Here is a 15631-nt window from a genome sequence, read left to right as displayed (position 1 = left end):
ATGAATAGAACCTGACAGTGCTGTTAAACAGTAATAGAGTTTATTAAACCATCACAATTTAAAACAAAATCAATTTATAACTAATTCATCATACAATGGTATCAGATGTTATTTAGCTTCATCCTGTAACAGTGGAGAAAATTCACCTCACATACCCCAATTAAAGAATTACACTCACTTGCCAAATGGTGTTTTATGATTACAATTTTATTTTATTTTTTTTGCATTAAATTGAAGAAAAAATGCAATAAAGAAATGACTTTGTATTAAACATGCAACAAACAGCCCACCAAATGAGAGAATACAAGTACTGTACACAGTACAAATGGTGTGCATATTCTGTGTCACTTAGCGATAGACAAGGTCATGTAAGGAATGTCCATAAATTGAAGGGATTAGGGCTGGAAGTTTCTAGTTGTCTGTGGTGGCCTGGTCACTAGCAGCTCTGTGGTTGCACTGCCCCCTGCTACTAAACCTCAGCTAAGGAGATCACTTTTCAATCAGGGAATCCAACTGTTCTTGCAGCGAAGCCAGCTGTTCATAGGGGAACACAGAAGGTACATATATCACATACAATACTACCAAAATGTATTTTTTACAATTATTTTTAACCCTGATTTTCTCCCAATCTGGAATGACCAATTATTACTATTAGTTTCTCCTCCATCTGAATAATACTAATCCAGTAAATAAATGTTTTAACATTATGTTTTTATGTCCCAGTGTCATTTTATTCTGATCTTATGATTAAGTATTTCACCAACTAGTTGTGCAGAAAATGCACTCATAAACCATGATTATAGGGCAGCACATATCATCCTCTGCCCTCCCACTTATACCTCCAGATGGAGGCTTGACTGATGTGCTGCTAATCTGACACATTCTTTTGCACCTATTAATCTAGCACCTCCCTAAAACTGCATCTTTCCTGAGCACTTCTCAGGCCTCTGTCTTCAGTGTCGTCATCATCCTTCCAAAACACGGGTTTGTTACTCACCTGCTCCATGAGTCTTTCTTCTTCTTGTATTATTTCATCCAGCAAGGTTTGGAAGCGATTCTTTGGAAACAAGACAAACAAAACACATTAACTGGCATTCATACCACCCATTGACAGGACCCATGAAGAACGAGGCAATAAATCCCAGTAGCTGAACTACCAGCGCTATTGCATTGACCATAAAACGTTATACAGGTTGAGACTAGGAATAAACCATAAAGCCAACAGCACCATTAAGTCTTACCTTGAGAGCCAGGTTCTCCACCTTCATGATCAGATCTTCTTGCTGCTTCTTTCTATCTTGTGTTTCCTGAAGCTTGTTTTTTACATTGTTGATCTGCACCTGAAACTCTAAAACTACAACAAGAACAGTGCATGCTTTAAATCACTTGATGCAATTGGGGTACTAATACACACATGCTCACACACTTTCTACCATTTCTAAAATATTGACTGCATTGTACAGTAATTGTCACGTATGCCACTGTGGTGGGACCAGAGTAAGGGCCAATATGTAAAAAGTCGGATAAATTAATCCTGTTTTAAATACCATTATACACAGCTGTAACAATGACTATAGTCACAGTCACACAATTATTGTTTTGAGATTCAGCTTTTATTAGCTTTTGACAGAGTAGCTGTCTGCCATGACACTGACGCTGCTGAGCAAGAGGCAGGAGATGGAGATTGAAGCTGATACACCCCGCAGGTGAACAGGATTTATTTACATATCAGCACACTGACAGCTAACGTGACACTACCAGCAATGGTACTGTACAGAGTGCATACAACACAGTGTACGAAAACTCTGGTAGGATCTCTGAACTAATCTTCTCTGTTCAATAATAAATTATTAAATATTATAATATTAATTAATCTGGTGGTTTTGTCTTCTACTGTTTGTTAGTCGCCGATTCCCCCTGCTGCCTGCAAAAAATATTTTTGTTACTCGGTTGCCCTCTTGTGAAACAGCATGTCTCTTGATCCACAACATCAAAATGAATCTACTTCAGAAAGTTGTTTTACATGTTTTAAACCTGCTCTACACTCCGTACTGTGAGAAAGAGGAATCTTCTAATCTAATTTATTTTAAACACTGAAGACTGAGAAAGACTTCTAGTCAAAAAGGTGGTCTAATATTTGTGTTTTTTTTTAGTTATCTTACCATTGGAGTATTTCATGGAAGTAAGTCATGGAAACATCTTTAAAGTAACTAATAGTTTCAGGTCTATGCAAATCATCTAAAAATGATGAAGGGTCTTGCCCAAGACCTTTAACGAATGCCCTTGGTGAAAGAGTGGCGTTACCTATCTGGTTGTTGCCCTCGCTCTCATCCCGCGCCCCGTCTGACTCATTCAGCTTCTCCTGCAGCTGCCGCTCCAGATCCTCCTCGGTGTCCATGATATTGAGATCTTCATCCTCGTGCCGGTCTCCTTCATCCTCCTCATCCTCGCTGCTGCTGCTGATGTCGTTGAAGATTTCCCGCAGCTCGTCCCTCTCCACTGAGAACAGAGAACACATCAAATCTGAAAACTGAGCAGCAAACCTTGGACCAGGTACTAGAACTACAAGTTATAGCTGTCAAAGAAATCATATTGTGGCACACCCAAGATTGTCTTGAAATAGAAGATCATTGAAGCCTATATTCACGGTAAGATCCATGCAAAGTTTCAGAAGACCTGCGCTATCAATTGAGTGGAATAGTCCAACTAATATGATAAATAATAGGTTTCTGGAGTGCCATGTGTGGCCAGCTGCTATGTTCTCAATAATTTGGACTCTGCGGTTTATTTTCCACTCTACCTGAGGAGCCATGTCCCAGCTTGTGTCCTGATGTCCCAGGAGAGGAGTCCAGGTTAGCCAGTGATCCGTGGTTATCTGCCTCCTTCGTCTCATCCTCAGCTATCACCTCCCACCCTGAACACCCAGCTGGGTCAAGGAAAGCATAACCAGAACCCACAGGGCTCCACAGACACACAGTGAAAGGGTTGAGCAGTGGGATGAATGTTACCACACATACGAAAATAAACCTACTTGGTTGAGATTGCTAATGCAAAGAATGTGAAAAATACACATGCCTTTTTTTTTTTTTTTTTTTTTTTTTTTAAAAGGAATTTCAGATTCATGTGTGAATTTAAACCCAGAGTTTGTTAAACTAAGGCATACCAGTGCTGTATTTGCTTTATTTAACCTTTTGTATGTGTCTGACAAATAAAGCCTGTTTTGGTTAAGACTGTATCTGGATCACTCAGCAAGTGGTTACCAACGTGTTAATGGCTGATGGCATACATCAATCAATGGATTCGGCAGCATTTCCCATATAAGCTGTGGAGGACTGACCTCCTACCAGGTTAGTAGGTTCACGGCTTGATTTTATTGAGCTTGTTAAAGCCACAGTAAATTGCATCCCTACTGAAATATTTACATTTACTAAATGTGATTTACATAGAACCGTGGGAAGAGTACAGTCACAAGGATACGAACACTGACAGCTTCAGAATCTGTACTCAGCAACCTCTTCACCTCCTTCTCCACGTCTGGGGACTCAATATACTGGAGAGAATTATTGGTAGGCTAAGTAAAGGACTGTCATGTTATAGGTGTGGTTTAAAAAAAAAAAAAAAAAAAAAAAAACTTAAAACAAAATCAAACACCATTAGAGCTCAACAGTGAATGAACAACTACACTGAACAAAAATATAAAAGCAACATGCAACAATTTCAAAGATTTTACTGAGTTACAGTTCATATAAAGAAATCGGTCAATTGAAATAAATGTATTAGCCCCTAATCTATGGATTTTACATTACTGGGGATACAGATATGCATCTGTTGGTCACAGATACCTTAAAAAAAGGTAGGGGCGTGGATCAAAAAAAACAGTCAGTATCTGGTGTGACCACTATTTGCCTCATGCAGCGCAACACATCTCCTTCACATAGAGTTGATCAGGCTGTTGATTGTGGCCTGTGGAATGTTGTCCCACTCCTCTTCAATGGCTGTGCGAAGTTGGGCGGGAACTGGAACACGCTGTCGTACACGTCAATCCAGAGCCTCACAAACATGCTCAATGGGTGACATGTCTGGTGAGTATGCAGGTCATGGAAGAATTGGGACATTTTCAGCTTCCAGGAATTGATTACAGATCCTTGCGACATGGGGCCGTGCATTATCATGCTGAAACATGAGTTGATGGCGGCGGATGAATGGCACGACAGTGGGCCTCAGGATCTCGTCACGGTATCTCTGTGCATTCAAATTGCAATTGATAAAATGCAATTGTGTTCGTTGTCCGTAGCTTATGCCTGCCCATACCATAACCCCACCGCTACTACGGGGCACTCTGTTCACAACGTTGACATCAGCAAACTGCTCGCCCACACAACGCCATACACGCTGTCTGCCACCTGCCCGGTACAGTTGAAACCGGAATTCATCCGTGAAGAGCACACTTCTCCAGCGTGCCAGTGGCCATTGAAGGTGAGCATTTGCCCACTGAAGTCGGTTAAGACGCCGAACTGCAGTCTGGTCAAGACCCTGGTGAGGATGACGAGCACACAAATGAGCTTCTCCGAGATGGTTTCTGACAGTTTGTGCAGAAATTCTTCAGTTACGCAAACCCACAGTTTCATCAGCTGTCCGAGTGGCTGGTCTCAGACGATCCCGCAGGTGAAGAAGCCAGATGTGGAGGTCCTGGACTGGCATGGTTACACGTGGTCTGCGGTTGTGAGGCTGGTTGGACATACTGCCAAATTCTCTAAAACGACGTTGGAGGTGGCTTATGATAGAGAAATGAACATTCAATTCTCTGGCAACAGATCTGGTTGACATTCCTGCAGTCAGCATGCCAATTGTACACTACCTCAAAACTTGAGACATCTGTGGCATTGTGCTGTGTGACAAAACTGCATATTTTAGAGTGGCCTTTTATAGTCCCCAGCACAAGGTGCACCTGTGTAATGATCATGCTGTTTAATCAGCTTCTTGATAGGCCACACCTGTCAGGTGGATGGATTATCTTGGCAAAGGAAAAATGCTCACTAACAGGGATGTAAACCAATTTGTGCACAAAAAATGAGAGAAATAAGCTTTTTGTGCGTATGGAAAATTTCTGGGATCTTGTTTCAGCTCATGAAACATGGGACCAACACTTTACATGCTGCGTTTATATCACTGTTCAGTGTAGGAGCACCTGGCATCAAGCCATCAAATGCATTTCAGATAAAATGAAAGATCTAAATATATATATATGTGTGTGTAAAATAAAATCCCCAGAGAATTTTACAAACATATTATCCTAAGCAGAGAGTAAGCGTTTTACCCATCCTTGTCAGTCAACTGATGTTAAATCTCCATCTTGAATAGATCAGTGACAGTGCATTACAAACACACACAATCCACGTCATTCTCTTAGAAGAGCAAGAGGACAAATACATTAACAGGAAATACATCTGCTTTAGTATTCAAATTCATTTTTAAAGAGAATTTACCTTCTTTTTTGCAGTTTTCCTGAACCTTCTCTTCCTGGTGTTCTTAAGAGGGCATGTAACTAAAAATCAGGTAAAAAGTACTATCAGACATAAACCATGAAAACAAGTGTGAATACCCCCACACACATCATGGATCACAGACACCTGAGGAGCTTATCTTTCAGCTGAATATTGTTGTGTATTGCACAAGGACATATAATTATAACTCTTGGTAATCATGGTTATTGTACCCACCTGGTTAAATGCAAAATGAATGCAAGCAAATATCTGTAATAAATGCATACTAACAAGAGTCCAATGACACCCTTAATAGAGGGTCAGTTTAGGATTGCTGTGCTGTCCTAAAAAGCTGAGGGTATCATACTTACTGCCATGATTCCAGACAAACTTCTTCTCTTTGTCTTTGTCTTTCTTCTTGTTCTTGGGGTCTGTAACGCCCGTTGGCTCCTCCAGAGGGGGATAGAGATCTCCATCCACAGTACACACCAGCATCTGCTCACAAAGAACACAAGAAAGAAGTCCAGTCATAGCTATTCCATCACTTTGAAATGGGGTCCTAAAAAGAGTTTGCCAAAAACCATAACCAAGGTAACAATTTGATACCTATGGGATATTTCATGCAGACGGCCAGGTGGAAGAAACATCATTTTTTGGAACATCTGATTACAACAGCCTGAGTACCAGAAACAAAAACTATTTCATTGCCAAAGCAAGCAAAAAAATCACACCTAAAAACCATACCTGACAAACATCAGCAGTTTTATAAAATGTTTTCTTATCCACAGTTTTGAGAGACTCAAGAATACAGGGAAGGTCAACCAACTTGCAAGCAAGAGGCACCCGGTCCACTCTCACTATCCCATGGCGCCCGTCAGCTATGAAAAGACAAAAACAGTTTGAAGTAATGGAAAAGAAAAACTGTGTGGTTTAACAACCCCCCCCCCCCGCAGGAAATATTAACATAAGGACTCAGCTACCAAACAAACTTCAATAAGAAATATTATACAATACAAATCTATATATACACAGCATAAACAAACAATTAGTTATTCTTAAAGGACATTTTGCAGATCTTTAGTATTCCAGGACCATAAAAAAAAAAGAATTGGTTAATCACCAATAACATCTAAAGTGTACCAACCATGCAGCTCTATGGTCAGTCTGTCTTTGAGATTTACACTTCCAGACTGCACAGCTCTCCGCACGGTAGACGCATATTCCTGTCAATACAGAGACCGTTTTTAATCAGTGTTTGTTTTAGTTTGACAAAGTTACTGCTCCGCAAAAAATCGTCGACAATGAGAATTTAATTGCCCATTTCTTACTGGAGGAAGACGCAGAACAAACTGGCTCTCAAGTTCGTGAGGGGCATCGTCTTTGTTCTTGGAGCCAGCTTTCCCCACTAAAGTACAAGAGAAAATGAACAAACTAGTTAAATTGAAATATTGTTAACACATGGACTACTTTACAGTGGGGTGCTGATTGCTAGAAGACTATTACACATGTTTAAGAGCACAGTTATCTATCCATAACCTGAACCCCATGCATACCAGTATATGCCAACAGATTATAATATATAATAACAACAACAACTACGTATTACCACAATTAAATGCATTCACTGACCTTTAGCTTTGGATGTCACCTTGGTCTTTTTGTTCTGCATGTGAAAGCTTCAAGTAAACCTAATTTACCAAAAAAAAAAAAAAAAAAAATAAGGACGAGTTAACAACACCGTATCCACAGGAATGGAAACAAGACTCCCACTGCATAGCAGTCCGATCCATTCCTTGTTTTACTACGAGTTTAATAAGACACACCTGAGTTTGTCACCTATACACTGTGGCTAATGAAGCTCACAGTAAAACCTTGAATATGTTAACTGCTGTGCAATAGGGGTCGTATTTCCACCCGTGAAACACGTACACTTCGTGTGCTTCTTTCTTCATTCATACAACTGTCTTTGTGACTGGTTTAAATTACTATGTCTGTACGCCCGTCTTGCTTTCCACAATAATGTTCCTTAACACGAAGTCTATTACGGTTTAAACGGCTTTCAGTTACGAATTTAAATGGTAGTCTGCAGTTGTGAATACTCAGTATTTATTGGTGTAAATCTAATAGCAAATATTTAATAGAATAAACTGAGCACTTATATCTAGATACATTAATTAATTGACTTAAATAGTTAAAAAATAAAGAAAACTGTTAACAAATACCTCTTAAAATCGTTGTTTCTCACACCAACAAACTCCCCAAACGAAAACAACGAAGCAGACACACACAGCAGCTAACCGGATTTTGTTCTGTCTGGTTTGACCGATGAAAACAAAGCCTGTTGATGAAGGGTTCCGACCCGTGTCCCTTGATCTATCGCTGGCGGTATAATAGATTGGATTATATGAAAAGTATATTAAATATATCAAATCTGCAGTGACATTGAGAAAACCGTGCTCGTGTTCTGCCACCAAAACACATTTAGATACAGAAAGCCAGTTTGGACGAATAGGCTGTTTCTGGGAGGATGAATGCGAGTCCTTGCAGTGAAACCAGGAAGTGGAGCCGGTGATGTGAGTGTTGCTTCATGTTGGTGCCAGGAGCTAAGAGGCATTGCTAAAGCAAGGTAAGGAGTGGTGTATCTATGAGAATGTGCATTGTTATTGTTTAGTAAATAAAATATATCACTTATTTATTTATCAGTGTTTTAATACATTTGTATTTAGTATATGCGGGTAGTTACAAACTGAAGTTAGGCTACAGTTTTAATATTAGCTAGTTTGTTACTTAAATCCTGTTCACTGTCTTTTAATTAATTATATGTTATTAGCAAAAAACAAACAAACAAACAAAGTAAAAAATAAAACAAACAAACAAACAGAAAAACTTATGAATCAAACTTGTGGTAAGTTATTTTACGTTAGCTGCCTACTAGGGTTTACTTCGAAACTTAACAATTAGTATATTACTTGTAAAGGGTTTGAAAAGTTTTTATTTTTTTATTTATTTTTTTTAACAAGCATCATTGTTTCTCATTTTTAAAATAACGCAATAAGTATAATCAAAGACATCTATATATCTTGCCGATTACGAAAGGTAATCCGGATTTCGAAATGTCATCATACTTGCAACAGTAACTAGTACTGTGCAGGTTAGGAGAAGTGTACAGTTGCATGTGATTTAGTTGAAGCTTGTTTTTCAAATGGACCGTACCCATAATATCCAAGCATTTAACTGTAACTGTACCGCGTAGTTTCATTGCGCTGTTCCTGTTTGTAGGACGCTATTGTCAAACTTGAAGTTTGCGCATGTGTTCTATACTTTCTTGTGCCTTTTCACATAGATGACTGCCCTTAGTCCAGCCAACCGCAATGATTTCTACATCGGCCTAGGACTTGCAATCAGTTCAAGTGTCTTTATTGGGGGAAGCTTCATTCTAAAGAAGAAAGGTCTTTTGCGACTAGCCAGCAAGGGTTCAATGCGAGCAGGTATGTATGCGATTAATAACACACACACACACACACACACATATATATATAACAACAACCACCAACTTCCCTAAAAACATCAAGATTTATTTATTTTTTTAACACAATCGTGACCCCTGCTGGCAAGGTTTGATTTATTACTCTATTCACACAATTCCTCCATTTCAGTGCTCTCGTTTTGTAATTAACTGTGGAACAGAGGACAGTCTCTTCCAAATTGCACGCGTAGATTTAATTTGAATGATTTACAATTAACAATACGTACCCTTTTATAGCCCTGTTGACATTTTCCATCATTTTCCAAGGATTTTGGAGAAAGGAAAAGATTCACTGTCTCCATGGTCAGCAATCTGGAATGTTAATATTACTTTGAAATAGTAATTAAACTACTAATGGTTCCAGAAAGTGAAAAGTAATCTGATTACTTAAAAAAAAAGTAATATCTTATTGCACATCAGGTTTTAAAGGAAGGCTGTATGAGTCAGCCACCCCCACCTCATTTAGCAGCATCAAGGGGGCCCTTCTGCTAACATGGAAATGTTGCAAATACTGCAATATTCTTATCTGTTCTGCATGCATTTGAAAGTTTTTTTTTTTTTAATTAAACCTTTTATTAGTACTCTATAGTAGCAGATATACTCTTAAATGTAGTTATTCTTCAGTCACCCATAACTATCTCTTGGTGGTGTATTTAGTAATTCTAAAATAAGACTGTTAAGTGTTAAAGACACTGGGGAAAGTAAACATTTGTTCTTCAGATGACACGCAAGGTTTGACACGTCTCTTCTCGATTGTTTAGGTCAAGGTGGACATGCTTACCTCAAAGAATGGTTGTGGTGGGCTGGGCTGCTTTCAAGTAAGTCTCCAGAAAAGCAGGAGGACTGTCTTCACATTTCCACGCTGGTTTATCAGCATAAAGGGTTTGGAAGGGGGGAAAAAAAAAAAGAGAATCAAACGACAGTGGGCATTCAGGTTAGCCCTGGTTCATGTGACCAGTGGGTAATGTGTGTAATTGCACAAGCCCCATACTGAGTTGTTACTTTGGAGACTGTCTTGTGAAATTAGTTTTTGTGCAGGCTTGGATATTTAAGTGCCTGCCAGCTGAACCCTTTAACAAACCTCATCTGCAGCCTTGCATCTGAATTACATCTGAATCTGAACCTATTGTATTTGCTGAATCACTTCTCTTAGTGCCTTTTTTTATTAGTGCTTGATGTTTCAGATCCCCCTGTGGGTTTGGGATTTTTAAATTCTGAGGATTTGGCCAAAGAATTACACCCACAGACATTTCTAAATGGGAATCAATGAGCCCTATTCATATTAACTTAACCCATGAGTTATTTTAAAGAATGTTTTTTTTAAAACCATAGGTGGATTAAAAAAAGTTTTACATTAATGAAACAGTTCTTGTCTTTTATTGGTTTATTTAACAGCAGTCAAAGAAAGTTGGCCTTATATGTAATGATCAAATGTGCTTCAATCTAGTTTTATATCTTGATATTTTACAGTGGGAGCAGGAGAAGCTGCCAATTTTGCTGCATATGCCTTTGCGCCGGCAACGCTGGTAACACCATTGGGAGCCCTGAGTGTACTGGTGAGGTGAGAACTGTTATGCAAGATCCTATTGTATATCCTATTGCCAGGCACCTGTCCCATTGTTGAATATTATTATATAACAAGCCTAAATGTACTGCAATGAAGGATGCTTATTGGTAGATTTCTCTTTTCCCAAGCATGCCTGTGCAAGAACTTCTGGCAGTACCTTGTTTTTACCACTTGGCAAAAAAAAGGCTTGGCTACACACCATTGAATCTTGATCATACTTTATATGTAGGTATACGTAAATGACTATTTTTAGTTATTGGATTTGTATGATGCCATGTACACAAATTCACATCACGCATGCATACTTCTGCAAAAGGTTTTACAGTAGTTATAAAACCCTGTCAAATGAAAAGCTACAGGGGAAAGAACAAGTTTTCAAAAATTTGACCCTCAAGGCATCATGGTTATAGCAAAGAGCAGTGTTCTGGTATCCCAATGCATTTCTGTTTCCTCAGTGCTGTGCTATCCTCCTACTTCCTGAACGAGCGTCTCAATGTCCATGGGAAGATCGGCTGTGTGCTGTGCATCCTGGGCTCCAGCGTCATGGTAATCCACGCTCCCCAGGAGGAGGAGGTCGTCTCGCTCAACGCCATGGCAGAGAAACTCAAGGATCCTGGTACGGGACCCATTTACCTTGCTGCATTCAAAGAAAACCTGCTGTCAAACCCACTTAAAAGTGACCATTTAAGAATATTCATTTTTCAATACTTTTGACGGTATTTGAAATCCAGAACAGAAACTAATTATAACTTTTAAATTAGAATATACGACTTAATATTCTGATCTTAATGCTGTGCTGTAGAAGGTGGAATAATCATTTTTTCATTTAAATGGGCAATCCCAGTTAACACATCATGCAGAAGTGTTATTTTTAAGTTTGAACTAAGTTAATATTGAAGTTTTAAGCTACAAGATACCAGTATTGCTATGTGCATGCTAGATAAAGAAGCTTCCTTAGTTCTTAAAATACTGTAAAGGAAATGCCTGGAGTCTTAAGGAACTAACCTTTGAATAAGAATAAGACAAGAATAGACGCAACAACAGTTTGATTTGTACAATATACAGATACTTCCATTCTTAATCACTGGGACAGTACCTCCCCTGTGCACAGGGCTACCCTCTGTGTGGACCCTTCATAAACTTTTCATTACATCTCCCCCTGCAGGCTTTATTGTCTTTGCTGCGAGTGTGGTGGTCAGCAGCCTGATTCTGATATTTGTGGCGGGGCCTCGCTATGGCCAGAAGAATGTGCTGGTGTATGTGCTGATCTGCTCTGTGATTGGCTCCCTCTCGGTGTCCTGCGTCAAGGGCCTGGGTATTGGCATCAAGGAGCTGGTCATGGGGGAAAGCGTGCTGAAGAACCCCCTTTTCTGGGTCCTGCTGATCTGCTTGGTGGCCTGCATCAGCACGCAGATCAATTACTTGAACAAGGCCCTGGACATCTTCAACACGTCCATTGTGACGCCCATCTACTACGTATTCTTCACCACTGCTGTCATGTCCTGCTCCGCCATCCTCTTCAAGGAGTGGAACAGAATGGGGGCTGATAACATTGTGGGCACCTTCAGCGGCTTTCTCACCATCATTCTGGGCATCTTTCTCCTCCACGCCTTCAAGGACATCAGCTTCACCTGGGACACCCTGCCCCTCTTCCTCAGGAGACAGAGAGGAGGTCCTTGGGGGCAGCCCTATGTGGCACTGCCCAACCAGGAGGCAGAGACCGAGGGACGGCAGGCGGGGTGGGGGAGCCAGCAAAGTATATTCTCCTGAGAATTTAGTCGGGAGGAATGGGACTGTCTTAATAACCCGAGGGGCTGAATCTGATGATAGCCTGCCTTTTACGATTCAGTGTTTGGTCCGTCCCAGGGCACGAGATGGGGTGTCTCGAGGGTTTTCCTGGGAGAAGATTACGAACGCACTCTTCCACACTCCCATCAACAGTGTCAGCTAGCCTTAACCCATAACAATCAGCCGCTCAGAGCACCGCTGCCTTCAAAAAACTGTCTATAAAGCTGGTTTCTGATCGGCCTCATTGCTGTGTTGTGACTTGACATGACGCCTTAAATTGTCAAACAGGAGATTTATAACAGTAAGACCAATGACAATTCAGTCTTGCAGTATCACTGAAGAAATAAAAAAAAAAACATGAATGAAACATTTATTGTTAAATACTTTAAGCTGTCAACTTAACACTGTAGTTCAAATGTGATCACATTGATGAGGATGGTGCCCATCAAAGACTCAAATAGAACTGTCTTCTTAATTTGAGGAGAGAATCAGTGGTACACCTGACTGTCATCTTTACCAAATGCATTTTATTATGCTTTCCTTGGTAATATTTCATCAGGCTTGAATCCGATAAAGAACTGACCATTTTGCTGTATTTGATTGTAACAGTATGCCTCCAAGTGACTTAGTTAACTAATGTTCAGGAACCAAAACAATGAAATGCAAAAAAATCATTCTACTAAATAAATGTGAAGTACTTTTTTTCTTTTATCCTGCAATCTACTAGAACTGTAGTTTATAATAAAATTAAGTTCAGCTTTTTAAAAAAATACTGTTTGTCTTGCCAAATAAGCTTTTATTACCTGTACTGCACTGGAAACCTGCAATGGCCTTTTAAGGACAATTTACACTTTTAATAAATCCAATGTGACCTTGTACACTTATGCAAATTTGTATTGAAGGCTGCTTTTCTTTTATGCATACAGTTATGCGTTTTGCCAGCTAATTTAATTTGTGTTGTCCATGTATTTGTTTCAGATTTTATTGATAAATATACCTAACAGTTAACGTTTACCAAGAATCATTTTTACTATTAAATAAAAAAATAAACAAGAAACAGAATTACTTCAGTTTTCTGTATTTTCAATTTGAACAGGGCAGGGTTCAGTTACTTTGGATACATATCATAGCAGTTCCCAATTTTATGAAAACAGAAATAAAACAAACTATCCATTCACTTTGGGGGAAGGCCATGATCAAATCTGCATGTCTTGGTCAATGATCAGGCACTGGAATCAGTCTGTGGAAGAACAATGCTGGTAACCCAACATAACTTTAAAATCAATGATTTCACATCAATAACTTATTCAGGAAGCTAGTTTCTTCATCCAGGAAAATAGTGTTATTACACTGTGTTATTATTGGTGTTATAAGCAAATGATCTTTCCATAGGTTAATGCTAATTCTCCCCAAGGAATAAATACATGTACAAATTATACATGATGAAAGTAAATCAAAGCTCTAACATACAGGCAAGCTTTGACTTCTATAGATTTCTCACTAAAAGGGTTCAACCTGAATGTGATCCCCAATGACTTTCCAAAAAACGACAACTCTGAGTTTGAACAGACACTGAAATATTGTATATCGACATCCCTTAGAATCGGCTTGGGTGGGGACAGGGACAAGATAAAATCACCCCTGTGGCATAATGGTAATGTTAGGTTGAGGCACAAGGTGGCAAAACCATCAAATGCCCACTTGCTAAAAGTCTGTGCCTCCCACATGCACACTACAGCCTGGCTGAAGTGTTAGGGAATGTCTATGCCCATGCTGTGGGGCAGGTATCTTAATCAGACATGCTCTCCGTTAAAGACCCCCTGCCCCTCTGCGTCTGCTCCAGTCGGTTCAGAATGAACTGGCTTGTGTCAATGAAGCGCTCCACACAGTTTACGAAGCATGTCTCTGTCCGGGAGTCCAGCTTGGGTCCAGGTTTGTCCATACACTTCTCCTGTTATAGACAAAGGAACACCGCTGTAAAACACATACCTTTCTGGAAATCATGATATTGGGTAGCATGTCCGAGTTTTTTTTTTTATTGTTTAATGGCTTGTATAATTGTAAGTGTGTGTGTGTGTGTATATATATATATATATATATATATATATATATATATATATATATATATATATATATACATACATGCGTGCATCTGTCCAGTTTTAAAGTTTCAACATTAATGAATGCAGACCATACAGCCTGCCATTCAACAGTTTTAACTCTGCATAATGGCTTGGGCATATGTCTTCCCAGTCATTTATGCTATTTTGTTATATACATCACCATAACTGTTAACAAAATAACCGCAAACACACCTCAGTCATTAACGTGTCTCTGGGCATTACTTAGTTCTACTTTTGTGTAACTACAGCTAAAAACTAAATAAGCAAATTGCCTTCAGTGTGACGCCAGTGGTTTATACACATTATTAACACCATGGTGCTGTATAAACTCACATCTCGAACGATTCGTGCTATTTCAAAGAAATACCACTACACGGCCATATGCAACTCTGTGCATACAAACACATATAGCTACTAAAGAAAGGCGCATTTATTATCTCATTTATAATGAGAAATGTACGCTTTCTTTATTAGGGGCCCTGGCTGATGTTCTTTCTTATGCAGTTAGATGTAATTAAAATCTGCGTTGTCCACCAACAAAACAATTTTCGATATTTTCCGTTATTGCCTAAGCTCACCCAACAGACGTCTGTCATTTGGTGCACGAGCTGCTGAAACCTCTGTTTCTGGGACTCCACCTCGATAAACTGCTGGAGCTGAGGGTCCATCCGTGCATGCGGCGTCTTTCTTTCTGTTCTTTCTTTCTCTTTTTTTTTTTTTTAAAAGAAAACGTGGAGCCGGTTCCTAAAAAAAAAAAAAAAAAAAAAAAAATGTGCCGCTTACTAATCTGCAGTTCCTGACCTTCACGTGTCTCGACTCTCAGCTGAGTTCACAGGAAACGGAAAGAACACAAGTGCAGCGACGTTTTCCCGCCGGTATAATACAATAAGGGCGTCTGTTTTTCTTTTTCTTCTTAAAAAAATTATTAATTACATTTTTCGATGGTTGTTTATTTATTTATTTGAGCTATTTACGATTTTTTTGTTTGTCTCTTTGTTGTTTTATCGGTTTTTATCAGAAAAAGAAAACCGTAAACAATAAAATATAATATTCTGCTCCTTGAAATAGTGATTACAAGTACGCTCCAATTAACCATCTGTAACAAACGTAAATGTGTTTGAGGTGGACTTGCACAGAGGCACTG

General features: G+C 39.3%; 3 protein-coding genes across 3 annotated transcripts; 1 reads left to right on the top strand and 2 right to left on the bottom strand.

The window, feature by feature from the left end:
- Nucleotides 1-191: 191 nt before the first annotated feature.
- Nucleotides 192-7797, bottom strand: taf7 (TAF7 RNA polymerase II, TATA box binding protein (TBP)-associated factor). Its single transcript, XM_041255879.1, has 13 exons — nt 7706-7797; nt 7113-7171; nt 6812-6888; nt 6628-6706; nt 6228-6361; nt 5855-5978; nt 5487-5545; nt 3478-3550; nt 2801-2914; nt 2305-2499; nt 1242-1354; nt 998-1057; nt 192-534 (listed from the first exon to the last, which is right to left on the bottom strand). The coding sequence occupies exons 2-13, from the start codon at nt 7150-7152 to the stop codon at nt 490-492; spliced, it is 1113 nt and encodes a 370-aa protein (XP_041111813.1). The 5' UTR covers nt 7153-7171; nt 7706-7797; the 3' UTR covers nt 192-489.
- A 223-nt stretch (nt 7798-8020) lies between these two features.
- zgc:101583 (uncharacterized protein LOC494104 homolog) lies at nt 8021-13254 on the top strand. The gene is made up of 6 exons (XM_041255880.1): nt 8021-8109; nt 8827-8971; nt 9771-9827; nt 10480-10570; nt 11032-11192; nt 11742-13254. Exons 2-6 carry the CDS (start codon nt 8827-8829, stop codon nt 12344-12346), a joined length of 1059 nt encoding a protein of 352 aa, XP_041111814.1. The 5' UTR covers nt 8021-8109; the 3' UTR covers nt 12347-13254.
- Nucleotides 13255-13426: 172 nt separating this feature from the next.
- Nucleotides 13427-15295, bottom strand: LOC121318805 (mitochondrial import inner membrane translocase subunit Tim8 A-like). The gene is made up of 2 exons (XM_041255881.1): nt 15066-15295; nt 13427-14315 (listed from the first exon to the last, which is right to left on the bottom strand). The coding sequence occupies exons 1-2, from the start codon at nt 15153-15155 to the stop codon at nt 14154-14156; spliced, it is 252 nt and encodes an 83-aa protein (XP_041111815.1). The 5' UTR covers nt 15156-15295; the 3' UTR covers nt 13427-14153.
- Nucleotides 15296-15631: the final 336 nt, after the last annotated feature.

The sequence above is a fragment of the Polyodon spathula genome, chromosome 7 (genome assembly GCF_017654505.1).
Source record: "Polyodon spathula isolate WHYD16114869_AA chromosome 7, ASM1765450v1, whole genome shotgun sequence".
NCBI lineage: Eukaryota > Metazoa > Chordata > Actinopteri > Acipenseriformes > Polyodontidae > Polyodon > Polyodon spathula.
The sequence above is the reverse complement of the archived record's forward strand: the minus strand, read 5'-3'. Positions and strand labels throughout refer to the sequence as shown.

Bases quoted from the DNA above. Each gene is read 5' to 3' on its own strand.
- LOC121318805 (XM_041255881.1), bottom strand. From the start codon at position 15,155: ATGGACCCTCAGCTCCAGCAGTTTATCGAGGTGGAGTCCCAGAAACAG. The intron at 14,316-15,065 runs GTGAGCTTAGGC...TGTCTATAACAG, and splicing joins AAATGACAGACGTCTGTTGG to GAGAAGTGTATGGACAAACC.
- zgc:101583 (XM_041255880.1), top strand. From the start codon at position 8,827: ATGACTGCCCTTAGTCCAGCCAACCGCAATGATTTCTACATCGGCCTA. The intron at 8,972-9,770 runs GTATGTATGCGA...TCGATTGTTTAG, and splicing joins CAAGGGTTCAATGCGAGCAG to GTCAAGGTGGACATGCTTAC. The intron at 11,193-11,741 runs GTACGGGACCCA...CTCCCCCTGCAG, and splicing joins AGAGAAACTCAAGGATCCTG to GCTTTATTGTCTTTGCTGCG.
- taf7 (XM_041255879.1), bottom strand. From the start codon at position 7,152: ATGCAGAACAAAAAGACCAAGGTGACATCCAAAGCTAAAG. The intron at 6,889-7,112 runs GTCAGTGAATGC...CTTGTACTTTAG, and splicing joins GGTGACATCCAAAGCTAAAG to TGGGGAAAGCTGGCTCCAAG. The intron at 1,355-2,304 runs GTAACGCCACTC...TTCTTGTTGTAG, and splicing joins CGAGGGCAACAACCAGATAG to TTTTAGAGTTTCAGGTGCAG.